General features: G+C 59.9%; 1 protein-coding gene across 2 annotated transcripts; it reads right to left on the bottom strand.

Annotated features, from left to right (window-relative positions):
* Positions 1-1,078: 1,078 nt before the first annotated feature.
* On the bottom strand, positions 1,079-27,887 carry HIP1R (huntingtin interacting protein 1 related). Of its 2 annotated transcripts, XM_074321679.1 has the most exons (32): positions 27,686-27,887; positions 15,217-15,280; positions 14,617-14,759; positions 14,258-14,314; positions 13,056-13,136; positions 12,636-12,712; positions 12,262-12,323; positions 10,284-10,424; positions 9,498-9,555; positions 9,344-9,419; positions 9,039-9,179; positions 8,871-8,932; positions 8,589-8,661; positions 8,281-8,464; positions 8,087-8,175; positions 7,884-8,000; positions 7,687-7,788; positions 7,210-7,404; positions 6,068-6,215; positions 5,773-5,859; positions 5,272-5,379; positions 4,985-5,121; positions 4,686-4,796; positions 4,370-4,428; positions 4,066-4,096; positions 3,915-3,977; positions 3,452-3,552; positions 3,219-3,324; positions 2,956-3,079; positions 2,819-2,880; positions 2,487-2,693; positions 1,079-2,212 (listed from the first exon to the last, which is right to left on the bottom strand). In XM_074321679.1, exons 1-32 carry the CDS (start codon positions 27,776-27,778, stop codon positions 2,165-2,167), a joined length of 3,207 nt encoding a protein of 1,068 aa, XP_074177780.1. In that variant the 5' UTR covers positions 27,779-27,887; the 3' UTR covers positions 1,079-2,164. The 2 variants fall into 2 exon arrangements, 1 of the variants encoding a protein (XP_074177780.1); XR_012492737.1 differs by lacking the exons at positions 1,079-2,212; positions 2,487-2,693 and having other exon boundaries at positions 2,865-2,880; positions 3,438-3,552.
* Positions 27,888-27,924: the final 37 nt, after the last annotated feature.

Raw genomic sequence — 27,924 nt, 5'->3', positions numbered from 1 at the left:
ACACACTGCTGCAGGTTTCCTGTGAGAGGGGGGACGCTTTTCCTGAGACATCAATGTGCTTTTTTTCTAAGAGCATTTGATAGTTTGTGGAAGCTTCCAGCCAGGTCTGCAGTCCAACGAGGGCACTGGCTGCTCATCACCCAGCCTTGCCTGACCCCCTGCCCCTCTCTCTGCTCATGAGACCTCCAGGGAGGGACTGTCCCTTACCAGAGGGTCTCCAGTTAAAGGTCCGCTCACTAAGGACTTAATGTGAGGCCAAGTGTAGTTACCTTCACGCCAGAGTTCACGGGTGTGTGTACTTGGCAGGGAGAACCATACACTTCCAAGTCTGTTTGCTGAAGCTAACCCCTTACAAACAAGGACAGGGCTCCCTCTCAGCACCCTTCCCGTTTATAGATGTGAATTTTCAAAGCACTGTCACACCTGACCCTTGCTGCCCCCCCAACCACCTGGGGGGGGGGGCAGCCCACTTCATCCTCTAGGAAATCGAGGCACCGTGGGCAACCTGGTGCCACCCAAGTTGACCTGTTTCTCCTCTGACCTGCGCAATCCTTTGGTTCCGCCCACGAGCTGCTACCTGGGGGGAGGGGTGCAGTTTCTAAGGGCAGTTGGCCAAGGCCTGCCACCAGGTGAGCAGCTGTGCTCTCAGAAACCTGGACGCCATTAGGTTCTCTATAATATAAAGGCTGTGTGTGGTCACAGCAGTGAAGTCCAGACCAGCCAGGAGCCAGGGTCACCGACGGCAAGCTCAGACATTGGAAATTCTCAACTACAAAACCCCTAGTCAGTGGTCACCTTTCCCTCCGCCAGCAGGGGCTTTCTGACAGGGCTACAGGGAAGGGAAGCAAGAACCGTGGGGGCTGGGAGCCTTGGGGTACAAGGAAAAGCCCTGCCTCGTCACAGACCTCCCAGAGAAACGAGCCTGGATGACACTGGGCAGAAGCAGACGCAGCACTAGCCAGGTGTGCTGTGGTTCCAACTGTACTGTCACCTGCAGAAACTGAGCGGGTCCCAACCAATGTCCTGGCCCCAGAGAAATGAGCAGCCCAGGCGCAGCCCCACGCTGGGAAATGGTGACAACAGTCAAAGTGCGTTTTATTGCCAGTCTGACTCCAACACAGAGACACTACAGTCAGAGCACATGAGCTGGGTCCCTCCAGACATGGCTGGTAGCAGACAGGCAGGTGTTCACCCAGCCAAGCCCCCGGGGGTCTCCAGGAATGCAGGGTGATCCAAACCCTCCTCCTGGGGCAGGCCAGGCCTCCACTGCCCTCTGCAGCACAAGGTGCCCTCGATCGGGCAGTTTCTGGGCTCTTTCTGGCTGAGCTGGAAATTACCCAGGGAAGGGGTGGGTGACGGCGGGCGACCAGAACTGGGGCAACAGGGCCGGGGCGGTCAGACAGGGAGGGGAAGGAAAAACAGGAAGCGGGCGGTCACCACAGATTTCAGTGGAAACAGACTCCAGGAGCGGAGGCAGCACCTGTGCCCAGCAGGCGACAGGTTCTGGGCTGCAGTGTCTGCCCCACTCTGCAGCAGCGCCCGGCCCGCCTCTCCCCAGACAAGGACCATGTCCTCAGTGCTCCCATCACTGGTGCCTTAGAGCGAGGCCCAAGGAGAAAGGGGCAGACCCTAGCCCACCCTCGAGAGCATCTGGCTTTGCCTGAGCCCACGCCAGCTCCGTCTCCATGGACTCTGCCCCAGAAGACCACACCCTCAGGGGTCGTGTCCCCAACAGCCAGCACACAGTTCCTGTTCCTCTCACCTCAGACCCTGAGTCCAAAACACAGGGGAGACCTGCCCAAACAGCACCCACGGCCCCGCTTCCCAGTGTGCCGAATACAAACTCACAAAGAAAAGCTCTAACTCAGAGTATTACAAATGTTCCTTGTATTTCCGGAATTGTGGCTCCTTGTATTTCCGCTGGGTCCCCTGGTGCTCTCAGAAGTTCCTGCCACAGATACTCACGTCCAGGAAAACTGTCCCCATCAGCCCAGATCCCGTGGGCTTAGCAAGGACGGGCCTCGGGCACACTGATCCAGGCCATGGGGCAGGGGCCTGGGCACCTGGTGTGGGGACTGTGTCCCTCGAAGCCTCCCCATCAAGTCAGCACAGCCACACGAGGCCCAGGCCTGCCCCCGAGCCACCCGCTGGACCCCTCCGGAGCCTAGGAGTTCAGGAGTTGAGGCGGGCAGACACCATCCTTTTTGTCCAGCTGCAGGAGTGAATGGTGAAGGGCTCAGTGGACATGGCCAGGAGTGCATGGCACAGGCCAGGCCCCCTGTAGCCCCCCCCCCTCAGCCCCCTGCATCTTCCCTTTGAGCGAGCCAAGCACTGTGTTGCTGGGGCATCGTTTATGCTCCTGCTCGTCAGTGTTTGCTGACCTCCCCAAGGCCCTGTGTCCCCCAGACCTGGAAGCAGAGGCGGGGACAGCGCCCCCAGAGCCCCTCCCTGTCCTCGTGCTGATGCCTGGCACCTGGGGGTCCCACCTGCTGGTCCTGCCTGGGGGCCACGCTGGGCTTCTGGGCCAGAGGCGGCTTCTTGGACGTCCGGCTCTGGGAGACCACGCTGGGCTGGACGGGCTCCTCCTGGGCGGGCGTCCCCACCACCCCGGCCAACACGTAGTGCTGCTTCCGCAGCTCCCCCAGCCGCACGCGCTCCGCCTCCAGGGTCTTCTCCAGCTCCAGGACTCGCACCTGCAGCCCCGCACACCACTCAGCAGGCGCCATGGCCTCTCCCCAGGGAGCCCTCCGCCCTCTCGGCGCACAGCCCTAGGAGAGGGCCAGGCACCTAGGAAGGGGGCGGCTGGGGGGGAACCTACCTGGGTCTCCATCTCCTGCTTCTTCAGCTTGATGAGGGACATGCCGGAGAAGTCCATGGTGTCTGTGGCCAGAGGGGGGTAAGTGTCTGGGCCGCCCCCGACCCCTGACCCCCACCTCCAGGGGCCCCAGCACTCACCTCTGTCTTCGATCTGCTCCTGGCCCGACTTGGTGGAGGCCACCACGTTAGCGGCCATCTCGTTGACGGTGCGGGAACACTCCTGCAGGCGGCCCAGGTGGCGGCTGTGCCTGTCGGCCTTCACCTGGGGGACGGTGGGCACAGGTCCGGGTGAGCCCCCGGGATCACGCCCCACCCTGCCGTCACACACACACTCTCTGTCTCTCTCTCTCCAGCACACGGAGTTGAGGCGAGGCCAGGCCAAGCCAACCACGGGGCCTCACCTTGGAGGCCGCCACCAGCTGTGCTGTGCTGGCCGCGATCTCGTGGGAGCAGACGATGAGCTCTTCATACTTGCCCATGTGAAGCACCACTTTGTCAGCCGACTCCCTGGGGGCACAGCCGGGCAGGGCCTGGGTCTCCAACCCCACGGAGAGCCAGCTGGGTCACCCCCCCACTCCCTCCCCAGATCCTGAGCACCACACTCCCTGCTGCCCCCCCACCTGGGGCGACATACACCAGCTGTGTGGCTCCCCAGCCCACGGCTTTGGAGGCGGAGATGAGGCCCTCTGTCCACCGTGAGTTCTTAGCATAAAATTCCTGCTGCGTGGCTGCCCCCTAGTGGCGACAAGAGGGAAGAACAGAGCGGACCAGTCAATGACATCACAGCTGGCATGGATGCATAGGGGGCCCTTCTCCCCTCCCCCCAGCCACAAGGCTGCATCCCTGGTCCCTGGGGGGGCGGAGGGGGGGTTCCGCTGTGACTCCCAGGGACATGGTGAACTGGGGGCCTGTCATCACTGCGCACTTCAGGTGTCTCAAGCTCCAGGGGGGGCCTGCGGTCAGCTTAAGCCACAGGGTGATGCGGTTTAGGGGGAGAGGGCCCGGAGTCATGCCCCCTTCAGGACTGTTCCTTGCTGGCTCAAGGGTGTGGCCGGGCTGCCTGGCAGGGAAGGACCCCACCTGGAGGCCTAGCTCACCCTGCCACTCTCCACGATCTCTTTCTGCAGGCTGGTGGACGTTGTCACCAGGAGCCGGATGGCCTGCCAAGACCAAGACACATGTATGTCACTCTTGGGGTGGCCCTCCCAGCTACAGAGCCCCCCCCTGGGGCCCCAGCTGGCCACTCACCTTCATCAGGTCTGTACAGGAATTGAGGATCCTGTGGATGGAAGGAGGTGGGGGGAAAAGAGAAGGGTCTGCAGTGTGGCCTAGAAGCCACAGGGGGAGTCAGGGAGCGGGCCTGACCTCTGGCCTCCGCATGGACCTTGGGCCCTGACACCAGGTGCTCGGCAGTGTGAGCCCATAGGGCGCAGGGTAGCGGGCACAGCTTGCTCTCCGTCCTTTCTGGAGAGCTCAGCAGTCAGGTGGACAGACCCCCTGGATCTGGGAGACCGTGGGGAACCCACCTCGCCCTGGGACAGACGTGACTCACCTCTCGTTCACCTCCAGTTTCACACCAGAGCTGGCGTGGCGGGCCTGGTTCATCATATCCTGCACCAATGACAGAACTGTGAGCAGGCTGGGGGGGTGAGGGGGACACGTGGCGCTGGACCCAGCCCCAGGGATCACCCACTGAGCCGGGAGGGAGGGCTCAGCTCAGGGCAGGGACCCAGGGCCACCTCCGGCCCTGATCTGCACAGGTCGTCTGTCCTTTGCAGAGTCCGGTGCTGAGGTGGGTGCCACCTGTACTCAGCCTGCCCAGCCTCCAGGGCACTGGAGGGGACCCCGCACCCCAGCCTGTCCCTCACCTCGATCCTCCGCACAGCGTCCTCGATGGCTGCAGACGTGGCTGCCATCTCCTTGTCCACCATGGCCCCAAGCTCCTCCTGACGCACATCCAGGCTCTTGGGCTTCAGCTCCTGGAGGAGAAGGGCATCCAGGGGTCAGACACTGCACCTTCAACTCCCAACAACCCCACTGGGAACCTGGCAAAGAGGCTGGGGCAGCAGGGCTCTGGGAACTGGGGGTGGGTGCTCTGCCCCCCCACTGCCCACAGCTGGCCCCCAACAGAGCCCGGCCCACTCAGTGCCACGGCTGTCCACCTCACCTGGCCCAGCTGCAGCAGGTCCTGCAGAGGGGGCCGTGTCAGGCCAGGCTGGGCCTTCTGCAGGGCCTCTGGGTCCTGCAGCTTCCGCACCAGCTCCAGTGCCCGGGCCCCACACTCCCGACAGGCATCGTTCAGGCCTGCGGGGAGAGAGCTGTGAGGGCAGCCGAAACCCAAGAACCCTGGATGAAGTCCCACCCAGGGTTTGATGCCAGGGCCTGTCTGCAGGCCCCCACCTTTCCCTGGTCCACCATGGGGACACATGTGACACAAGCCCGGGGCCCACTTACGGTCAGCAGGGTCAGTGGGGGCCAGGTGAGAGGTGGCACTGCCGTTGATGATGGCGTCCGCAGCCAGGTAGGAGAACTGGGTCAGGGATGCCACCAGGGCAGAAGCATCTGTGGGCAGGAGAGCAACGAGACCCTGACGCTAGGAGCGATTTCCAGCAGGTACCTTAGAGCAGGTGCCCTTCCCTTTGCCCAGCAAGCCCGGCAGGCACCCACACCCAAGTTCATGGCTGAGGACAGGAGGGCTAAGAGGGGAGAAGTTACTAGGCCAAGTTCACGAAGCTAGAAAGCAGCAGAGAGGGAACCAAACCCAGGTCTGTGATCCCAGCCTGTAGGGCAGGGCTCCCAGGTGGGCATGGGTAGGGGGTGAGCACCTGCTCAGCTTCCTGAAGAGGTACCTGTTGTGGGAAACCTCCCCGAAGGCAGGAGGCAGCCATGGCCAGTGGAACCAGCACCCAACCACCGGTGGCCTCTACCTGTTCAGTGCTGGCCCCCTGCACTCACCTGACCTGCAAGTCAGGTACTGAGCGTGGCCCTTCTCCAAGGCACTCACAGAGTCCAGGGCCGCCTGGGCTCTGCTCACCAGGTAGTCTGCAAGCACAGAGAGGAGGGGTGAAGAGGGTGAGGCGGGAGAGGAGGGGGAGGGGGGAAGAAGAGTAGGAGGTGGGGGAGGGGAACAGAGGGGGGAGGGGTGGAGATGGCGTTCTCAGGGTGGGGTAAGTCCCACCCTGCAAGGCAGGGCAGGAAAGGAAGGGACCTGAGCATCCCTGCCTGCCCGCCTGCCCGCCGGCAGCCCCACCTGGAGAGCTGGTGCAGCGCAGGTGCAGGGGGTCGTCCAGCTTGCCCACAGCGTCCTGCAGGATGCGCTCAGCCTCGGCAGCAGTGCACCGGACCACCGCAAACTGCTCGTCCAGGAGCCTCTGCTGCAGCCCCTGCTCCTGAGACTCCTGGTGGGAGGGGCGAGGCAGCTTAGAGACCAGCCCTGGGTCAGCCCCTCAGGCAGCTGGTCAAGACCCAGCCGAGACCTTCCCTGGGGAGGGGGTCAAAGGAGAGGCCCCGCTCCATCCACCCCCAGTGATTGGAGCCCCCTCAAGAGTGAGGCAGACAGACGAGTAGAAAAAGAAACAACCCAATTAAAATAAAAAGGAGGCAAAGGATCTGAACACACATTTCTTGCCATATATACACAAATGGCAAGGCACACATGAAAAGTCGCTCAACATCTTTAGCCATCAGGGAAATGCACATGGAAACCACAATGAGGCACCAGTGCAACCAGCAGGAGGGCTAAACCGGCAGACAGACAGTAACAAGTGTGGAGGAGGGTACAGGGAGGCTGGAACCCGCCGACACTCTCAGTGGGAATGGAAAACGGTGCAGCCGCTTTGGAAAGCACTGTGGCAGCTCCTCAAAAAGTTAAACAGAGTTACCACAGGACCCAGAGATCCCACTCGTAATTATATATCCAAGAGAAATGGAAGTATGTCCACGGTATATGGAAATGCTCACAGCAGCATTATCGATAACAAAGTGGAACCAATGCAAATGTCCATCACCTGGTGAAGGGATGGGCATTACGTCCACTCAGAGGACTGTCACTGGCCACGAGGAGGCATGGAATCCTGGGACCCGGATGAGCCCTGACAACATGTGCTGAGGGAAAAAGCAGCCAGCCACGCCCTACAGTTCCATTTCTGTGCAATGTCCACAATAGGCACAGCCACAGAGACAGGAGGAGAGGTGGCCAGGGGCTGGGGTGCTGGAGGGAGATGCGGTTTAACTGCTTATTGGGCAGGGGGTTTCTCTTTGGAGTGGTGAATGGTCTGGAAACACAAGAGGGACGCACAGCCCTGTGGACACACTAAGATCCACGGGCTCGTGCGCTCTGAACAGGTGGGCTGTATCGCGCCAGGTGCCACGCAGGGCTGGGGAGGCCACTACCTTGTCCGCCAGCCGCCCCTGCAGCTCGTCTCTCTCCCGGGAGCGGAGCTGCTGCTCCTGGCTCAGCGCCGCCTCCTTCTCCTGCACCAGGCCCTGGGCGGCCTGCAGGTCGGCCTCCCGCTGCCGCACGGTGCTGCTCAGCGCGTCCCTCTCTGCACTCAGGGAGTTCAGCCGTGAGCGCAGCTCTGAGCCGCTCTGTGAACACCTGGGCATGAGTACGGTGTCCAGAGCCCGCCCGCCCCTCGCCCCCCAATTTACAGACCATTCCTTAGGGTCCTAGCTTCATCACCCCCACTCCTGAGACTGAGCTGCCCATTTCCTGTGTGTCCCCTGGGTGCTGGGTCAGAGCAGCACCCCAGGATCACCGAGGGCCCCTTGGAACCAACTCAGTAGCATCTAGGCGTGGCTCGGTGCTTGGGAAAGGGGACCCTAACTTGTCCCGCCCGACGCCAGGCCACCCCGGCCAGCAGCCCACACCTGCTCCGTGCGGCTCAGGGCCTCCTGCACGCGCACCAGCTCTCCGGCCTTGGTCTCCAGCTCCCTCCTGAGCTTCTCCAGCTGGTCACTCTGCTCCTCCAGCTGGGACAGGATGGAGACCGTGTCACAAGGACAGCGTGTCATGGGGACAGGGGCTCAGGGGACCAGAGCTGTGGCTGTGCACACAAGGGACGCACCTTCATCTCAGACTCCCGCTTCACCTGCTCCATCTGGAAAGCCAGCTGCTCCTTTACCCGCGTCACCTCCTCCTGGCTCTGCTGCTTTGCCGTCAGCTGCTTGGCTGTGTCTGCGTTCTGCAGACAGGCAGGGACGCTCAGGCTCTGCCACTGTCGGGGGCTGGCCCCTCCCCGCAGCGCGGCCTCACAGGGCTGGGCCCTACCTTCCTGAGCAGCTCGGCATGTGTGGCCACGAGCTTGCTGTGCTGCTCCTTCAGCTTGGTGTAGCGCGCCTCTGTGGCAGTGGCCTTCTCTGCGGGAGCGGGGAGGCTGTGACCCCAAGCACGGCAGAGCCCCCCCACTCACCCACCAGGACCAGGCCCCCACACTGGGCCCAGCCACAGCCACGGCCACGCACTCTCAGCCTCCTCACGCAGGCCCTGGTTCCGCTCGCCCTCCTGCTGGGCGGCCCGCAGCTGGGCCAGCTCGTAGCGGAGCTGCTCACTGTCCACAAGCGCCTTCTGCTTCTGCTTCCGCTGCTCCTCCAGCTCGGCCTCCAGCGTGTTCACCTGGCCCTTCAGCTGCGCGATGTACCGCTGGGCCTGTGATGGCAGAAAGGACGTGGACGTGGACGTGGACGTAGACGGGCCTGCGTGCGGGTGGGTGGGTGAGGCTGCACAGCCCCGGGCCCACCCTCTGCCCGCGTCTCCACCCGCAGCCCCTCACCTCCAGCTTGATCTTCTCCAGCTCAGCACGGAGCGTCTCCACCTCTCTCTTTAAGGTCTCAATCTGCAGATCCCTGGGGACAGAGGCCAGGCAGCATTTTCTGAGGCCCACCCCATCCTGGTGTTCAAGTTCAGTCAAACAGCGACATCAGAAGACCCAGCACAGGAACTGGTAGTCTCATCAGCGGCCCCCCAGGACCTGGGTGTCTCAAGTTTGTGTCCCCCACCCATGGCCTTTCCTGACCGCACTCCGTGAAGGCCGTTTCCAACTCCCACACCTTACCTGTCGTCCTTCACGGAGCCATTGGGGGGTCCAAATGTCTGCTCAAAGAGGTCGGCCACCACCTGTCACAGCAAAGCACAGTGACTCCCATCCTCCTGGCAAGGGGAGGCCGAGAACGGAGGGAGGCCAGCCACCCCCAAACCCCATGCAGAAAGGGGTGCCGCTCACCACCGGCTCTGGGGCGGGGGGTCCTGTGCTGATCTCTATGAGGTTCTCGGGCTCCTCGTCCTCGGGGGCCTCGTCAGGGATCACCACCACCGGCTTAATGTGCTCGGCCAGTGCCGAGGCCCGCAGGAAGTTGGGAGGTCCCTGCAGGGAGCCATGGGTGGAAGCTGCTCAGCACCCCGCCCCCAGGAGCCTCCCCTCTGCCATCCCCAGAGCCCACATGGGGCCCGGACAGGCACCCGGGGTCCTCAAAGGGCTCGGAGCCCAGAGTGGGCAACAGGGCTGCGGCCCAGCGGGCAGACAGGCACCTCGGGCAGTCGGGGTATCTGGATAAGCCGTTTGAAGTAGAGCATGTCCGAGGCTCTGCGGAAGAAGTTCCTGAGGCTGCGGGGACAGGGGGGGTGTCAGAGGGGAGGGCAGCCCCAGCCCAATGGCCGTGCCGCCACCCTGCCCGGCCAATACCTGTGAAACTGCTCGTGGAACCGGTCCCTGTGGCCTTGTAGGGTGTCCGCCGGGAGACCTGGGGGTGGCACAGGTTTAACAGACTTCCTCTCTGCTCTCTGCTCTGTGGCTACGAAGACTTCACATTCCCGCCCTCCCGCACCCCCTCCCTGTTCCTCCACATTCTAGAAACTGTCACAGACTAGAGAGATCACAGACATCCAGCTGGGTCCCCACTGTGGGGGGTTCTGAGTGAGGGAAGGAACAGTGAGTGGGAAGGGTGGTCCCACGACCACGGCAAACCCACTGGGGCCCGGCTTTGGGGCACATGTGAAGTCACTTTAGACTCGAGTTCGCCCTGGACTAATCATAATTCACTAGCTCGTATGCCCTAGGCTAGCGGTTCTCAAAGTGGCGCCTGGGGACGAGACCCTTTCTGAACACGACAGGGATGGTATGTGTCTTTTCACACTGGTCCCCGCCACGCGCATGACGTGAGACACTGCACTGGACCAAATGCAGGGACAGAAAGGCGCCCTTCCCCAAGGCCAGGCCTTCAAAAGGGCGGCAAACGTGGCAAGCTGTGCCACTCTGCTCACTAAGCTTTTGTTCTGGAAAACAGTGACTTTTCATAACGAGTGTGTTATTTATGTTAATGGACAGTGGGCTTATCATTGCTACTTTTAGTTCATCTCTCGACTTTCCTTTCGGATACAGTACACGCTGGTCTATAGAAGCCTCACAAACACAGCTCTGTGGGGCTTTGACGGGTCTCAGGCGGCCCGTGGAGGGCGGCCGGGTACTCACAGGAGTGCAGCTTGAACATGAGCTTGACCGTGTAGTGATAGAGGTGGCTGCAGTCCTGGATGACCTGGATGAGGGGGGCCAGGCGGCACTGGCCAGAGGACATCTGGGACACGGCGATGGCTGTGTTGAGCTGCCGGAAAACTGCACCAAAGGGAGACGGGAGGAGGAATGTGAGCACGGGGAGCCAGAGACGCGGGCTCCAAGCACAGAGCCGACTCTGCTGACAGCCTGAATGGCAGCGCGGTGTGAACAGAAGCCTAGTGCAGGCCGACGTCGCATGGCATTGCACAGCAGCCCTGGGAGGGGGCGTTGGCAGATGGGGCGACAGCCTGGGCAGCCTGCTGTACCACTCCCAGCCAGGCGGTGGCGCTCTACTCCAGGTCCCTGGACACCATCGCGCTCCAAGCTCCTAGCACGGGAGCCCCGCGAGCTGTGGCTGCCCCTGGCCCAGGCCCAGTGCTCTCCGGAACCAGGGTGACAACAAGGTCTGGCAAACAAAATCCAGCTCTGCTTGGCCAGGGCTTGCCAAGAACCTGTACACGGTGGGCCCGGGGACAGGTAGCTGCACAACAGGGTCCAGAGAGTCAGGACTCAACTTTGCAGGCCCAAGTGACCCCAAATCCTCACTTGCACCCGGGGCCAATCGCCCCTCCCTGCTCCTAACAAGCCTTTCATCAGATGGACCACGTAGAAGGGAAAGGGACAAAGGAGGTTGCCTCCCGCGCCGGCCTCCTCTGGGCAGAGAGGACGAGCAGGCGGTCCACCAGGACCGGAGAGCCGCCAGGGCGCCCACATGGAAACAGACGCCAGGACACTCCCAGAATGGCGGGCCCCAAGCTCTGGGTCCTCTCACCTTGCCTGGGATCTCCATGGTAACATGAGAATGCCCGGGAGGGAAGAGAGGAGAGGAAAGAGCTCAGGGCTGCCCCTCACCTTTTTAAAACTTAACTTCTGAATTACCTGTCGGGTCAAGTACATTTCCCGTATAAAAGAGGAAGACACACGTGAAGCTCTAGTCTGGGTCTTTTCAAGCCGTAGCCACTTCTCCACTGAGGGGCTCAGGACGTTCCCCATGTTTGGCTCTTACACACCAAGAGGCGAGGAACAACCGCTCGGCAGGGAGACGCTGGCACAGGGGACTGCCACTGGGCCCCTGCTTTGTGCGTCATTAAGGTATCAGTGTCGCCAGGGCTGGGGCACCCACTGGTGGGCTTTCTCCACCTTCCCTTGTGGGGCCCCCTGCCCTGTGCACACTTGGACCACACCCCGGCTGAGAGCAGCACAGGGGACCATAGACTCGGCTCCCGCCTGGCACATCTCTGCCAGGACACAGGCTGGCAGCCACGCCCCTGGGCACCTGCTGCCACTCCCTGGCTGGGTGCTGGGCAGGTCTTCCCAAGCTGCCCAGTGGGCGGCCCAGCCTCAGAGTGCAGACCCGAGAATGCCAGGAGGCTGCCCAGAACCACCTCTAACTCCTGATTTTCCCTTAAAAAGGCATTTCCTCCTCACTCCCATGAAAAGTGTGAGTCACCCGTAAGTTATTCTGAAGCTATCACCCAAAATAATCACCTCTGTAGCCCTGGGAGGGGGAGCCCTGGGATTTCCTGTCCAATGGCTGCCGGCCGCCAGGCTGGGCAGTCCAGCATGATTCAGAGGCCTTTTACGGGCAAGATGACCCAAACTAACTCTCCCAGGTGGGAGTCTCAGTCAGAACCTGAAGAGGCCGTTCCTGGTGGCCCAGCCACCCCCTGCCTTTCCTGCCTTTGGGGCAGGAGGCGTGATTTGGTGGAAGGAACAGCAGAGACCATATGCGCCAGGGGCCTGGCATGGTCTCCACCATGCTTTGGGGGGTACCTGGAGGTCCATGCTGGGACGTGGACCCCACGGGCCAGTTACAGTCAAGAACGTACGTTAGTTAGTCCAGCGGAAGAGGCAGCAGGCCCCTCACCGGGCCCCGCGCCCCTCCTGGGAGGCTCACCTGACTCGGAGAGCTTCAGCTCGCTGTCCATATAATCGAACATCTCCACGGTGAGCTGGAAGCTGCAGCGGGAAGGGAGGGGGAAGGCTGAGCAGGGGTGGGGTGGGCACACCCCTGCGAGGCCGCCCCCCCCAGGTGAGAGGCGGGAACATGGTTCATCAGCACATCTTTGCACGGGACAACAGTCCTGCCGCCAAAAATGCCTGATTCCAAACAAACCCAACCCCTTTAACTTGAGCCTCATGTCCTGGCCACATGACCTGCGCCCCAGAAGCCACTGCACATGGCCAGCGAGGTGTGGAAGCCTCTAGAGCAAACAGGGAGACTAAGGGAGGAGAGGGTGCCAGGCCACTCCACCGTCCTGGGGGACTCACATGTTGTTGACGTCAGTCCCAGCTGCCTTCTCCAACACCTCGTCTGTCACCTCTAGGCCCGCAGGAAACTGGGGGTGCTGCAAAGAGGACACTCCCCCTCAACTGCAGCCCATGTCGGCTCTGGTCCAAAACCAGTTCTAGCTTTTGCGGGAGGGGAAGCCCCCAGCCTGTGGAGCCTCCATCTGCCCTGGGTGCCAACTGAGGGGGGGGCTGCGAGTGATGGGAGACTGAGGAGAGAGGACAGGACAACCAGCCATGGTGGAGAGGCTGCCTGGAGCCGAGGGCAAGGCCAAGACCAGCTCTGGCATCTGCTGGAAATGCCTCAGGGTGCGCTGACTCTCAGGACGTCCTGGCAGTTCGTGTTTCCCCTGGGGTCAAGGTCGGGCAGGGCAGAACCCACGACCCTCCCAAGGAATCTACCTTGAGGTGGAAGGAGATCTTGGTCAGCAAGAGTTTGGTGTAAACATTCACCAGTTGTCCGTACCGGTCGTGCAAATGCCCCTGCGGAGGAAGGAGGGGTCAGGGTCCGCTGCCCTGCGAACGTGCCTGAGAATCCCATAGGACCTGGCACGCTTGCTGCAGGGCAGACCAGGAAGCTGAGGTGGGAAGATACAAGGTCACAAGCTGAGTGTCATTCCTTCACCCACCTACCCAATCACTTATTTATTCAAAAAACATTGCTCAACCCGCCAGAGGCAGCTGCCTCTTCCTTCCTGAGGGCCTCCACCAATCTGCAGCTCTCTCTCTCTCTCTCTCTAATCTTACTCCTTGTCAGCCAAAGAAACTCTTGTGACAAGAGAGCTCTTCGTCCAGGGCAACAGGCCAGTTCTGGATTGGGATACTTTATTAAAATGCTGGCGGCAGTCGTGTGTACACATCCTCCCAGCTGCCTCCTCTGCCACCTCCAAACACCACGTCCCCTGTGGCCATGCCAGCTGGGCCTGAATCTGCAAATGACATCCTGGGTGCTGTTTTCCTTATTTCGGGGGCATCCGTACAACACAGCAGCTCTGGGTCTCGTGCCGCCCCAGCTCCCAGAGGCCCCAGCAGGGCTCCCAGAGGACAAATAAGGCCAGAGGCCCACTTTCCCCCCAGGGGCCGCCCCTAATTCCTAAGGGTGTGGGAGTGGATCTAGAATACAAGGTCCTGGGCTCTGAGACGTCATCGTGGATGAGAATTTTCTGGGGAGCTTGCTGAAAACACACAGTTCCAACCCCAAGATTCCACAGCCGGTCTGGGAAGCCAGCAGTCGGCACCCTCATACAGGCTCTCATGGCCACTGAGACGCCCAGACTTCGGTATCACCACATTTCCCAGCTCACGGGAACTAACAGGCTGGGATTTCTGGAGCTGGAGGGCCTTCTAGTTAAGTGTTTGGAACTTCCTGTACCAGGCTTTATAAAGCAAGGCCTGCAGCTCCATTTATAACACTCATCGCCCCCCAAGGCCCCCCCAAATAGCATCCCTCTAACTTCTGCTGAGAGAACAAAGGAGAACAACGCCCATTGCAGGGAGCTGCCATGGCTCAGTCCCGAGTGCTGGGGGCATGCCCAGAGTGGCTGGACTCTGGACAGTTCTGTCTGTGAGGGACAGCGGCCACCACGCTTCCTCCCCACACCTACCCAGAGGTCGCCAATCTCCCGGATGTTGCTCCGATACCGCTGGCAGTCATGCAGCACCTGCGGGGAGGGGGAAGATGACAGGAGGGGCTCCAACACCGTTACTCCCGTGCAAGCTGGAGGGCAGGGAGGGGGAGGGGGAGGGGCGGCAGGCAAGGTGGGCCAGCCTGGAGCTAAGGGAGACGGACAGACAGTCTCTCCTTTCAAAGGGACGCTGCTCTTCCCCACGGGGGTGCCAGCCTGCCTGGGCGGCAGCAGATGGAGGACCCAGGCTCCCCAGGGCTCCTGCTGCTCTGGGAAGCACAATGTGACTGGGACCGGAGGCCTGCCCCTCTCAGGACCAGCAGACAACAGCCACTCACGTTGGGGTGCCCATCTCGAAGGACCTTGTGGAGAACGTGGCAGAACTTCCAGCTGAGGATGGAGCTGCTGGGAAGGGGCAGACCGATGGCATAGGACCAGAAGGTGAAGGCCCCCTTTTCGTGGTGAGTGCCCAGAATGATGCCTACCAGGGTCAAGGCCAAGTGCAGAAAGCAGAGACTTCAGCATGGGGAAGGTCGGGGGGCACTCAGTGACTGCAGAACTCACAAGGAAAGCCGACCCCTCACCCCATGGCCTCTGTGGGCCCTCCCTCCACATCTGCCACAATTCCCCCAGAGCTTTGGTTTTCAGCCAAGGACAAGGTCATTGCCCTCAAACTCAACTGGGCCCAATAGCCTATGACAATAGATGGTGAAGGCCTGGCTGGCCTAGGGCCACCAGAGGACAGGCTTCGCTGGGCCTCCCGTCTTGGGGAGGGTGGACCTCACAGAGCTCCCGGGGTCATCTGCAGCACCAGGCTGCCCCCCACCAAACCCACGGACAGAGACTGCGCCCAGCAGGCCCACGTCCTCCCCACACCCTCCCGGCCTCCCCCGGGGACCCAGAGGGACAAAGGGCCCGCCAGGGGCAGGGAAGGATACGCCGGGCATGCTTCTCCTTCACGGGGGCCTCCTGGGTGTTGATGGCTTTGCTGATGCTGATGGCCTGAAAGGGGACAGAGGAGGCCGAGTTCAGAAACCCACCCGGAAGCCTCCCTCCGGAGAGACCACCCCAGTGGGGAAAAGGACGACACACAGACAGGACTGAGTCTTCCTGCTGGTGAAAGGTGGGTGTAGACATGACGGGCTGCAGACGTTCTGTCAACCTAAGCAAACCAAACCTCTGAACACTCCCACTGACGTGTGCAGCTGATACCCAGTGCCACAAAGCCACCGGGTGCTTTCGGGGATCTGGGAGTTAGGGAGGAAAGGCGGCTTGTGGCTGCAGGAGACCACCTCTGGTCTGCAACCTGCCTGGGCCCCAGGGAAGGGGCCAGTCAGGGCACCACGTGGCGTCCTCTGTCCTGTCTCTCCTCTGGGAGAAGCTGCCTTGACCTGAGCCCTCAGACACGTGTCACCCCACCGTAGCGTGGGAGGGCCCAGAGAATGACACAAGCTGACAAGGCCCACACAGCCACTACCCAGAAAACCAGGATAAACCCAGGTCCTGTTGCCTGCCATGCAGGCTGCCTCTCTCCCGGGCGGGGGCAAGTCCTGACTCAGTTCCCACCGTCACCAGCACAGATGGCAAGCGTGGCCCTGCTGGGGTGGCAGGGTGGGGGGCTTCGCTCAGCACACCTGCTGCTGCCACTTGGGCCCTGAGCAAGCAGTGATCTCCTCCCTGACGAAGGGCCTCCCACGACCACCCGCTTGAGTCCTGTTTCGTCTGTTAGCTCAATGCCTCCTCTTCAGAGAAGGTTTCCTGGATATGACTTCTCCCTCACCAAAGGTTCAAGCAGTTACTGTCATCCCCTGCCGCCCTCACCCAGGAACTACCTTGGGCCCTGGGTTTACTTGTGGATGTTTTATTTCTCCACCTGGAGGCAGGTCTCATAAGCCTCTGTCCACCCAGCATTGAGCTGGGGACATCAGTGGTTATGGACTGAGAGGAGCTGCCGGGGGCCCTGACAAATGCAGACACCTCTCCACGCCAGCTGATAGTCCCAGGTCCCCACAATTCCTTAGCTGGGGCCCACACTGCCCTGCCCCCCAGGCTGGCCGAGGAGCTGCACACTCACCCTGAGCCCCAGGTCACCACTCTGTCAACAGGAAGCATAGCCCCAGTGGTCTCTGCAGGAGTGGGGAGGGGACAGCAAAGAGGGAGCCCAGGGGGCAGTGCTGGCACTTTCTTTTCACAGCAGCGGCCACTGTGCTCCCCACCTCTGGCATCTGAACAACAGTAAATGCCCCTGCCCAGCCTGGAAGTGACTTCCCTCATTTACGGCCACCCACTTGGCCTGCTCAGAGATTTCCTCTGTAAGAAAAGCTGCCCCATGGGAGCGAAGGCAGCCTTTCTGATCAGACCAGCAGACCTAGGAGCTGGAGGGCCAGGGGCTGGGCTGGGGCAGCTTCTGGACCCACCCCAGCAAGGCAGACTGACCTCCTTTCACACAGTGGCCATTGTGGCCCTATTCATGGGGGTGTGGGCAGTGCTGGGGCTGCGGCCACCCACATTGGGCCCCTCGCAGGCCGCTCTCCGGCATCAAGGGTGGGTAGGGAGCAGCTCCTGCTCATGGTGCCGGAACCGGGGTCCTGAGAGGAACGCACACAGGCTCTGGCTTCTGATTCTCAAAGCCTCAGTGAGCCACACACAGAGGCTCCCTTGGCCATCTGCTTGTTTGCCAGTCCTTCAGCACTGCCTCCCCAAGGCCTCAGCGCCTGCCTTCATTTAGCACACATCACTAAGCAGCCACTGAGAGAAGCTGTTCCCCAACTCTGACTGCTCGCGCCCCATGTGAGACTCGCACCCCACCCAGGCAGAACTGTGTCTCTGATAGTGGCAATGATGACAGACACCCAGCTTACTCTGGGCCAGGCACAGGCAACATGCATCCTGGCAACAACCCTAGGACGTGGTCATGGGCCCATTTTCCTGATGGGAAAACTGAGGCACAGAGAGGTTAGGTATCTTATCGGTACAACTAACAAGGGCAAAGGCAGGTCTGGCTGACTCCACACTCTGTGTCCTTAATGATTCTGCTATTCGGCTCGCCAGGTGCCTCTTCTCTGGGCAGGTGCAGAGCTGAGAAGAGGGCCTCTGTGGGAGTGCAGGGCTGGGGGCAGTGCCTCCCCTAGCAGCAAGCAGCTGCCAGCTCATAAGCCAGGAGTGTCCTGTCTCTGGGGGTGTGTAACCCCATCCCCCAGCTGCCCTGACACCTGAGCTGGCTCTTCTGACGACTGCCACCTGGTCCAGAAGATTCCAGGCAAGAGCAGAACTGAAGCTACACGTGCAGAGCAGGCTGCCGAGGGGGAGGCTGAGGACCAAAGATGTAACTGCAGTCAGAGCAGTGCTTTCTTCTCACCACTTCCCAAGCAGACCCCAAGAAGGGCTGCATGTGAGCTCCTCAACCTCCTGGAGGCCTCCCCCTGGCCCTGGAGGGGAGGGGAGGGGAAGATTGCCCCCGCCCCCCCATCCCTTTCGGGCCTCTGCTCACCTTGTCACCTTCCTGAGACCACCCTACTTAAATCTCCCTGATTTATGCTCCGCCGAGTACTCAGCACCGCCTGACACCGATGTTTTCCCTCTTTGTCTCCTATCCGTCTCTCCCCACCCTAATGTCAGCACCCTTTGCCTATCTGCCTGCTGCTGTACCCCCTGCCCCTAACAGTGCCTGGCACACAGAAGAGCTGCAAAAGCCTGGCGCTCTGTCAGGTCCCCCCACCCCCACTCCCCGCCGCCGGCGCTGGCTGCTGGCTGCTGGCTGCAGGAACAGGGTCCCTCCCAGCGGGAACACGGCCCCGTTGTGTGCAGGGGCAGATGTGCGGGTCGGGAAGCTCCCGAGGAGGCACAGTGCTCGCACAGAGGGAGTCTGTGGACACCTCACAGGGCCTCGCTTTTCCTACCAGCAGCAGCAGCCGAGCCCCATCCCAGGAGGGGACAGGGAGCCCAGGGACGCCCATCGCCCCCCCCAGCCTGTCCCGCTGGACGTTCCTGTGCGTGGGCCACAGAGGTGGGGAGAGCATCGGGCTTCTCCTAGCGCCGGACTCTATGCTGGGAGATTCTCACAGCTCAGCGTCTGGGGTTGGCAGACTCGAGGCCGCTCTGTCAGTAACACTTGGTTCTGTCTACACTGCACGGCACCCTCATGCCAGCCTGAGCGTGACTATGGGCAAGCTGAAGGGTAACGGGGAGCCCAGGACCATCGTGTGGGTTCCCTTGGGACTGCCTGCCGGAAGAACAAACCCTGCCTTCCTTCTGCCCTGGCAAAGCCACGCAGCCAGAGCCACCCCAGCGGCTGACTAACAGCACGCGTACCCCTCCTGGCTGGCGGGATCAAGGGCCATGGACAGAAGCTGATGGAAGGATTGACCAGCCCCCATGTCGGGAAGGAAAACCCAGCACTGGAGAGAAGGGTCCTGGGTGGGAGGGAGAACAGGTGGCAACTGCCCTGGGGATTTGTCTGTTTCTCTGAGTCCCAGGGAAAAAGGGGAGCAGCTCCCACTCCACCTTTGAGCGGTGGGGGCAGAGGGGCAGGGAACGGCTCTCCCCACTTCTGAACACAGGCAGGAACGCAGGACAACAGCAGTAATGGTGGGTCAGGGGGCTTTGGGGAGGGAGCTGGAGGGTCTGCAAAGACAGCAGAGGGCGGGCCGAGGCGTGTTTTCTGGGGCACACTGCTCCTTCCTGCTGGAAAAATCCCACAAATCCCACTCAGAAGCACCTGGGGGCTGCCTGGCCTGGAAGCTCCAAGAGTCTACATCTTGCTCCATCCAATGCCCTATGGTGAGGGGCCTGACCTTCTGAAGGGCAGAGGTGGGGACAACGCTGGGGTGGCCACAGGCCAAGGAATGGGAGGCTCCCGCACGCCCTGGAGACACAGTCCGAGGGGCCAGCACCTCCCAGCTTGTCAGAGGTGTGTTTCACACCACAGGTCCCGATAGCCTAATAATAAAGCGATTTTTATCAGCTCAGCCATGTGCCAGGCACAGTATTATCTCATTTAATGTCCTAAGTAACCCTGGAAGCAGGCAGGTAAGGAAATAGGAGGAAATCGAGGCTTAAGGAAGTTGATCACATGCCCAAGGTTATCACAAGGAAATGTGGACCCAGAACTCATGCCCTTTACATGGACGGACTGACTTGACCCTCACACAATCCTCCCCCAGCAGTTCTGACCAGGAGACTGCAGCGCCAGCCCCCTGGCTCAGGTGACTGCCCTCTCAGTCCCCACGTGGTCCAGGCTGCCACTCTGGGAGGGGTGCAGAGGCAGCACTGCGCCCACACTGCCCTCCTCCTTTGTCCCACCGCAGGAGCCCAGCTCCCAGGATCCACTACGCTGCCAAGGGGCCGGCCTGACTCAGGAGGCAGAGTCTGGATGGGATTCGTTCAAACCACAGGTGACAACAGCATGAGTGGTGCCGTGCGGCTCCACTCCTGTGGGCCAGGGCATCAGACCCTGGCCTCCACCTCGGCTCCCTCCCAGGGCGGCTTCTGTCCTGCGGCCAGGGCGGGGACATCCCAGAAGGCCTCTTACAAGGGCCCCATTGGGCCTGAGAGAGCCCGAGCCGGCAGGACACAACTGCCCCTGCTTCCAGGAACAATCTCGTCCTTGTTTGTCTAATAAAAGCCCTATCTGGTGCCGGCAGAGGCCCCAGAAGTCAGCCTGAGGAGATAATCCCAGGACCAGGCTGGACAGAGCCGCCAGTGCCATCCATCCCTGGACAGGCCACTTGCAGGGACACACCAGGGAGCACCTTGGTAGGTGCTAGTTCAGGCGACAGCCGGGCCAGGGCTAGAGCCACAGCACTGATTCCCCTTGAGAGGGGTGGCCTAGTGTGCACCAGAGACGGAAGCAGGGACTCGGGCTATGGGCCATGCCGGCAAAACAAGAGGACCAGGCAGGACACCCCGCTCAGCAGCTGCTCACAGCAACCCGGTCCTGGGCAAAGGGGGCTGCAGGAAGGTGGGGAGAAGGGCAAGAGGAGGGGACAGTCACGAAGGATGGAGCAAGAACGTAAGCATCTCCTGGGGTCACATCTCCTCAGCCCATCGTGAACCAACACTGCTGTGGAAACCCACAGCCCTCGGCAGGGGGTCAGAGGTGGGTGACCAGAGCCTGCAGCCCCGACCGTTCTGTGGGATCTGACATCCCCGAGTCCATGGGGCGCTACCCACAGCAGGGGGTACACAGACTCGGGAGGCCCCTTCCCCAGGGGCCTACGCGCCTGGCAGCCCACGTGTCCGGGGACACACATAGGTCTCCTCACCCAGTTCCACCAGTGCTGGCTGCAGCTCCCCAGCCCTCAGAACCCGGTCCTGTCGCTGGGGAGCCCGTCCGGGAAGCGGAAATAAAAAATCCTCGGTCTTTCAGGCTGTAAGCGCACTCACAGCTTACCGAAAACATCGCGTGTGTTCTAGCCCCACGTACCTCCCTTCTGGTCCTCCAACGGGGCAAGCCAGGTCCCCCCTCCAGGCCAGCCTGCGCCTGTCCTGTCCCCCAGCTGAAACGCCCCCTCCTGCAGGGTCTCCCCACCCACCCGACCCAAAGCAGCGCCGTCCCCACACGGACGGCACCCTCATGTTGATGTTTATTATCTGAAACCATCCTGTTTACCATTTATTCCGCCTCTGCCTCAACCCCTGAACAGACGCACACGGCACAAGGACTCCTGCTGCTTGCTCCCTGCTGTAACCCCAGCACCCAAACCCTGTCCCTGGCCATCAATAAATCTTCATCGGTTGAATGAAAGCGTGAACACTTAAAAGAACAAAAGCTCTTTCAAATATAAGTGGCTGGTTAAATTCAAGACGGTGAGTATCTCCTTCCCCAGCTAATAATTTAACCACTAGAGTTAAATACTAAAGGCAACTATAAAACAATTTCTACTTTAAAAATCAACCCTGAGATGAGTCAGACTCAAGCCTCCTTGTCCTGTTATCGTGACGCTTAACAGCGGCACTCGGTGCGGACAAAAACGTCCTTCAAAGAGCCGGGCACGGGGAACGGCAGAGAAGTGGGTTAGTCTGCCTTGGCGTTTCCAGAGTTGTTTGAAGGGCAAACAGATCTCATTCAAATGCTTTTGCCACCTCAAAGGCCACCGATGAAAGCAAACACAGGATTTCTGGAGCTGAGGAGGCGGCCAGGATGTGGTCCCATGCAAAGCGGAGAGGCACGCTGGGCCTGAGGTCTGCAGCTCGGTGACCTCAGCAGCCAGGAAGGCCAAGGAGCGATGATAGTCCTAGGTTTCAACCGCCATTTCTCTGCCTTCATGTCCCCAGCTCCTGCTCTGTCCCAGTCTCTCATTACTTCCACCATTCAGGAAAGGGGGGGCAAGGGGAGAGGGCGAGCTGGGGCCGCCTGCCCTCCTGGAGAAAGGGCTGGCGTGCGTCAGGAAGGTTCCTCCCAGGGACCAATGCCACCTCTCCCCCAGCTCTGCAGGTGACACATGAGGAGGAGGAGGACACACCCAAAGTCCCAACTCCAGCATGGACAGGAAGCCAGCCTGGGCGGTTCTGTTCCCTGGTGACATCACTCCACAGACCTGTCTGTCCCACAAGCCAGGAGCCTGAGTCACTCCCTGGCAGGCGAACCTATTGCAGCTTACGGATTGTGTTTGTCTCCACCAGAGAAGAAACAATCGCCTCCCCTTAGCTTTTCTCCCTGGGCTCACCCTTTCCCTGCAGTGGCTGCCGTGGCTGCCGTGGCCCTTCAGGCCTCACCAAGCAGGGCACCGAAGAGGGAGACTTGCTGGAATCCACGCACAGCGTGTATCCCCTGAGCCATGTGCTCCTGGGTGCTGGGACACAAGGCGCCAACATGGATCTGCCTGAGGATCCTGGGGTTCAGGGGTAGTGCTTAGGGGTTCAGAGGGGAAGTGATGCAGTCCCTCCTCCCATGCCCAGCCTTACGTCTGCCTGTTGCCACAGCTCAGCTGCAGGCGAAAGGGGACAGGGAAGTGTAAGGTCGTGAGCACGGGAAGGCTCAGGCCTCCCAGACCAGGTGATATTTGAGTCCACCCTGAAATCAAGTGGACAAGGGGGAAGGGCCTGGCCGACAGCACAGCCCGGCTGGCGTCTCAGGTTAGCCGGCTGGGTTTCCCTGTCCCTCGGCCAAGCAGGCCTAGATTCGACTCCAGAGTTTCCACGCTGAGCCGCTGGAATCGAGTGCCCAGTCGGGTTTCATTCACAAACGGCTGGCCTGCCCGGTGGGGTGCTGGCCTGGGGCAAGGTCAGAAGGGCAGCCTTTCTGCCAAGGGAGTCGCAGGCTGGCCTCCCCAGCCTCCTGGGGCTTCCCCACGGAGTGCCTTCCAGCAGACAGGACAGTGTCCCTGCCAGCAGGGCTTGTGCGTTCCCCGGTTCCCGCTGACTGTCCAGCCAACTCCTGCTGCAGACGTGCTTCTCTTCCCAGCTGCCCCAGTTCCCGCTGTGCGTCTACAGCTGGCCAAGAGGGACACTGTTCCTTTCCGTCCCACCTGCCTTTCTGGGCACGACGGAGCAGCTGCCTCACAGCATTTACTCGGCACAGGCACTAGGGAGTCCTGTCAGTTATCATGTCCACTTGGCAGATGAGGAGACCGACGTCCAGTGCTGCTCGCAGCTGCTCTGCACACCTGTCCACCTGTCCACGTCCCACCGCCTTCTATGAAATGAAAACTCTTTGGAGGGCAGGAGAAAGATCTTTCTCAGACTGTAGCACACCCCAAGGCACCAGGCACAAGCCAACAGACACAGTAAATGGTGCTCATGAACGTGACACGGGACAAACGTGCATCAGAGGTGAGAAGGGGGAGGGGGAGGTCCAGCAGCTCCATCCACACCCCCATCTGGACCACGAGGTCCCGAAACCTGGGGGCTGAGGAGGTTTCTGGCAGCCCCAGAGTCAGAAGTCAGCTGCCTGGCAAACGTCTATCTGACACGGCAGCTGACACAGGAAGGGTGCATCTCACCACCCCTGACCCACCCCAGCTGGGGGACAGACCTCAGCAGGGAGGTAAGTATGACAACTTTGGTGCAGGGCCCTAGGGTGCTTGTGAGCCTGGCGTCCCCGCTCCTTTGCACCAAGGAGCCTGGGCTTCTGTTCTCAGCCTCTCAACCCGTCTGTCCCATGTGCGGGGCACCATACACATACACGGGGCCTGGCGGGGACAACACAGACCTGCCCCGCCCTCACAGGGCTTCCAGTCAGCCCCCATGACAGGGGTGGCACAGGGCCGGGGGGTTCTGGCTGACGGCCCCATGCTTTAGATTTCTTCCCCAACTCAGGAACTTTTCTTGTAAACATCTAAATGAGGCCCAGAAAGGGGTTAGTGACTTAGAGCGTTACAACACCACAGGGCAGCCTCAGGGGAGGGGACAATGGGCACACGTGGGTAGAGAAGTCAGGGCAGAGGGACCAGCACGTGCAAAACACGGGCTCCGGAAGAGCTTTCACACGAGTGTCACACCAGACACTCCAGTTCCCAAACACCGGTGCTGGGTCCTGTGCTCTGTCTTCAATACTGAGATTCCCAGCAATGAGATTCTAAAGAATGCCTGGCTGGGAAACAAAAAATAATTGGTTTCTGGGCTCCAATCTGAATCAAATCACTCCACATCGCGGGCACCTGGGCACTGACATTTTTTAAACCGCCCCCGCCCCAGGTGATTACCGCACCGTGCTGCCCCACGGGGAGCCACCGGCCATGAAGCTATGAGCCCCTGAAACCTGTGACCCCAAACTGACACACGCTGTGTGTTCAAAGACACACAAGCACTTTGAAGACTTCGTAGGAAGGAAAGAATGTAAACTATCCCATTCATAATTTTGACAGGGGTTCCATGTTGAAATGGTTGCATTTTGGAGACACTGGGCTAAACAGGAGTAAAATGAATTTCACCTGCTTCTGTTTCCATCTTAATGTGGCTACCGGGAGATCTAAAGTCACACACGGGGTTCGTGTTCTGTGTCTACTGGACAACGCTCTTCTGCCCAACAGGAGCCGGGGCTGCCAGGTCCTGACTGTCAATGAGCCTTCATCTTTACAAGATTTCAGTTCCTCGCAGGCTGCAGAGGGGATCTCACTGGCCCATGAAATCTTTTTCCACAGTCTGCCCCCCTCTGCAGTTCCTTCCCCACCAGAAGACCCATAAACACCTGGGCCAGAGCACCTGCACACTGGGCTTGGCTCACTGAAGTGTGGCCCCTGTCTCCCTCTGACCCAACAGGAACCTTGTGGGCTCTTATTTCTGTATCCTGCAGAGCAAATGTGCCCCAGAGAAGGAAAGCAGCTCACAGATAAGGAAAGAGACTGGACTTCAGCATCCCCAAGCTCCTATCTGCTGAGCCCTCACCCAGGTCTCAAAGCGAGGGGGTGGGGAGTTCTCCTCTTTGGGGAAGGTCTGAAATAGTTCTCAAATTTTAAAGCTTTAGGGGGGTGGGAAGGAAAGGAAGAAAGAACGACGGCTGACAATTTGCAGAGCACTACACCCCTGTTTCGCATTCTGTATGTATTGGTAACCCATTACTGCCATAACCAATCGCCATAAGCTCTGTGGCTTTAACACAACACAAATTTATCGTCTCACAGTCTGCAGGTCAAAAGTCCGAAGTGGGTCTTCGGCAGCTCAAGTCAGGGTGTCAGCAGGGCTGCGTTTCTTTCTAGAGGCTCTGCAGGAGCATCCACGGCCTTGCCTTCTCCAGCTCCTAGAGGACACCTGCGTTCCTCTGCTAGTGGCCGCTCCCTTCTTCCATCCTCAAAGCCAGCAAGGGAATCACTCTGACGCCTGTCCCGCTGCCGCCCTCTTCCACACTGAAAGACCCCCACACTGGGCCCAGCTGGCTAAAGACTGTCATTGCTATTTTCAAGTCAGCCGACTAGCATTTTCTTAGCAGTCACAGATTCCAAGAACTAGGACATCTTTGAGGGGCCGTTAGTCCGCCTGCCAGCCAGTCTCTATACCTTAAAACAGCCCGAGGAGGTAGATGGAATGATCTCCACTTTTGCAGACTAGGAAACAGATTCAGGAGGTAAGCAACTTGCCCAGGGACACAGGCTAGCCCTCAGGTCTACCTGCCTAGAGCGCCTTCCATGAGACCACACTCTCCTTTTAATGGTACAGGCAACGTGCAGGCTCGGAACACAGGTGTACTGTATTCTGTATTCAGAATACTACAGCTACAACAGAAAGCCAACAGTATTTTATCACCTCCACCTTGAAAAGGTGTTTTATCACCACAAGGACTAAAGCCCCGCGCGGAAGACTAGACCAGCTTTCTGGACACTCCCCCTAGGATTACACACACACTCACACACTCACTCACACCACACAACAACCACAAGTACCAGCTCCACTCCCTGAGCCCTCCTCACTGACGTGGGAAGAGACCTCTGCAAAACAGGGTGTGTGGCCTGTCAACAAATCTAATATGTAAGCATTTTTCCTGCTCCTGACCCAGGAGCCCACAAGGAAAGGCGAGGCTGGTGGATGTGCTATTTGCTGTCCAGAGGGGACAGGAAGGCGACCTCAGCTCTCCAGGTCTATTCCACCAATGGGGCCTGGCTGGCAGCTCACTAGGTATTTGTGGGAGCAATCTAATTAAATATTAACTATGCACAAAACCTTATTCCTACATCCCTGGGTAAGTCTCTCTGCAGACAAACAAACCCAGACACTGAACCCAAACTCCCATCTTTCCAGGAAAAACGGTCCTGGAACAAGTAAATGCTAAGAGATTGACCCGTTAGGAAGTTATTCATTATAAGTAACCCTCTCAGCACCTGACAAAAACCCAACAAGCTAAAACAAAACAAAACACCTTGGTGTTTACCAAACCAACCACCACAATGTGTGGACCTAGATCAGAAATTCTTTCTCTTTGACATTAAAGAAGGTTGCCCTTGATTTATAATAACTCAAGAGTAACGTCAATAAACTTGGCCCTTTAAATTCCATCTTCTCTATGTAGCAATCAGAGTTCTTTGTACCTCCTCAAAAGCAAGGGGGGGGGCGAGAAAAATCTAAAAATCAGTGAATGAATAAAACTGACAACAGGCAGATTCTCTCTGCCACTTAAATTTTCTCCTCATCCTTCGTTAAGTTCCTGGCACAATCAATTATGGATGAATGACTTTAAAATAAATGCCACATTTGTTTTATGATGGGCTATGTGGGTTGACAGTAGGCCAGATGACGACTGGGGGCGCAAGGGTAAGTTAATTTGTTGCCAGGTTGATTCTATAACTTGGCTTCATAAAGCCCTGGTGTCCCAAGGTTTTATCATAATTTTCATTTTTAAACACAAGCACAAAGGTTGAAGGTCCATCCCCGAGGTTTTATTTCAAAACCATAGCTGTTGTAGACTTAATGTGCTAACTTGTGGTGAAAGCCACCAGTCACTGCTGTCTGCAGGGAGAGGAACCTGCTAATGGCAGCCACAAATGTCACCATCCAGCCTCAGACAGCGGCGGGAGGGGTCGTTTTGACTTCCTTTATTTCGCAAGTACGATTTCTCGGCTATTTCGGTCACGGCTTACTTACTTGGGCAAATAAACACGTATGCTCTCCCCTCCCCGGAGCATAAGCACACCTCAGTGTTTGTAAAATAAAAAGGAACAGAAAACCAGAAGCACAGCAACGCCTGCATCTCGCGTTTTCAGGAGGAACACATGTCTAAATACACACCCGCGCCATTGTTTCATGTTTAAAATAACCTTCCCAGGATAGGCTATCCTCTGGAAGCGATGCGGGCGCGTGGGAAGTGCAGGAAGGGGGCCGAGGAAGTTTCTGTCTGTCAGGCGCCAGTATTTAATAAGGGGGTGTGAACCCGTTTCTGTGTGGGCCAGCGCGCGGGCAAACAAGTCTGGCTACATAGGTGAAACTTTTCGCCCAGTTGGTAATGAGATATTGCGCGGCCCTGGACCACAGCTCAGGAGAAAAGGAAACGGGGTTTCCTTCAAGGAAATGCACTGCTTCCCTGTGGTGGGGGCATTTTTACAAGGCGTGGAAGAAGGGGACAGGAGCCCGTCTGCAGGAGCCGGGGAGGGGGCGCCCCCGGGGCAGAGACATTCGGCCGGGCCGCGCCGGCGCGCGCACCTGGACCCCGCGCGCTCTTGACCCCACCGGGCCCACTGCCGCATCTCGGCCTGCGGCAACTCTGACCCTCTCCCTCTGGGTCCCCGTGTCCTCGCTCCCCGGCCACCTACGTCCCCAGCCGCATCTCGGCCCGGGTCACCTCGGCCCCAGGCGCCCGCGCGCGCTTCCGGTTCACCTGCGCGCGGGGCGGCTCCGGCGCGGAGGCCGGGAAGCGAGGGGGCGGGGAGCGGCCCTGGCGCTCCGGATGCTGGTGCAGGCAGGGCCCTGAGACGCGTGTGCGAGGACAGGGGAGACGGCGCCGCCCGCCCGCCGCCACCGCCCCGCAGCCCCGCCGCTCGCCTGGGTCTTGTCGAACTGCTCGCGCTCGGCCTCCAGGCTGTGGCCCGGTCTGCGGCTCAGCACCCGCGCCGGCACGTTCTTGATGCTGTTCATCCTGCCGACGCCTGCGCTCCGGGGCCCGGCTCCGCGCGACTGAGCGCCTACGGGCCGGCCGCCCGAGCCTAGGCACCGCGAGGCCGCCGCGCCCCGCCCCGCCCGTCGCCCCGGCTCCCGGCCCCGCCCCGCCCGCGCTCGCCCCG

The sequence above is a fragment of the Rhinolophus sinicus genome, linkage group LG16 (assembly GCF_036562045.2).
Source record: "Rhinolophus sinicus isolate RSC01 linkage group LG16, ASM3656204v1, whole genome shotgun sequence".
Classification (NCBI taxonomy): domain Eukaryota; kingdom Metazoa; phylum Chordata; class Mammalia; order Chiroptera; family Rhinolophidae; genus Rhinolophus; species Rhinolophus sinicus.
Note: the sequence above shows the minus strand (reverse complement) of the source record. Positions and strands in the feature narration are given on the sequence as shown.

Bases quoted from the DNA above. Each gene is read 5' to 3' on its own strand.
- HIP1R (XM_074321679.1), bottom strand. From the start codon at position 27,778: ATGAACAGCATCAAGAACGTGCCGGCGCGGGTGCTGAGCCGCAGACCG. The intron at 15,281-27,685 runs GCGAGCGGCGGG...GTCCCCTTTCAG, and splicing joins AGCAGTTCGACAAGACCCAG to GCCATCAGCATCAGCAAAGC. The intron at 9,420-9,497 runs GTATTGGCCGGG...CTGTCCCCGCAG, and splicing joins TTCCACGAGCAGTTTCACAG to CCTCAGGAACTTCTTCCGCA.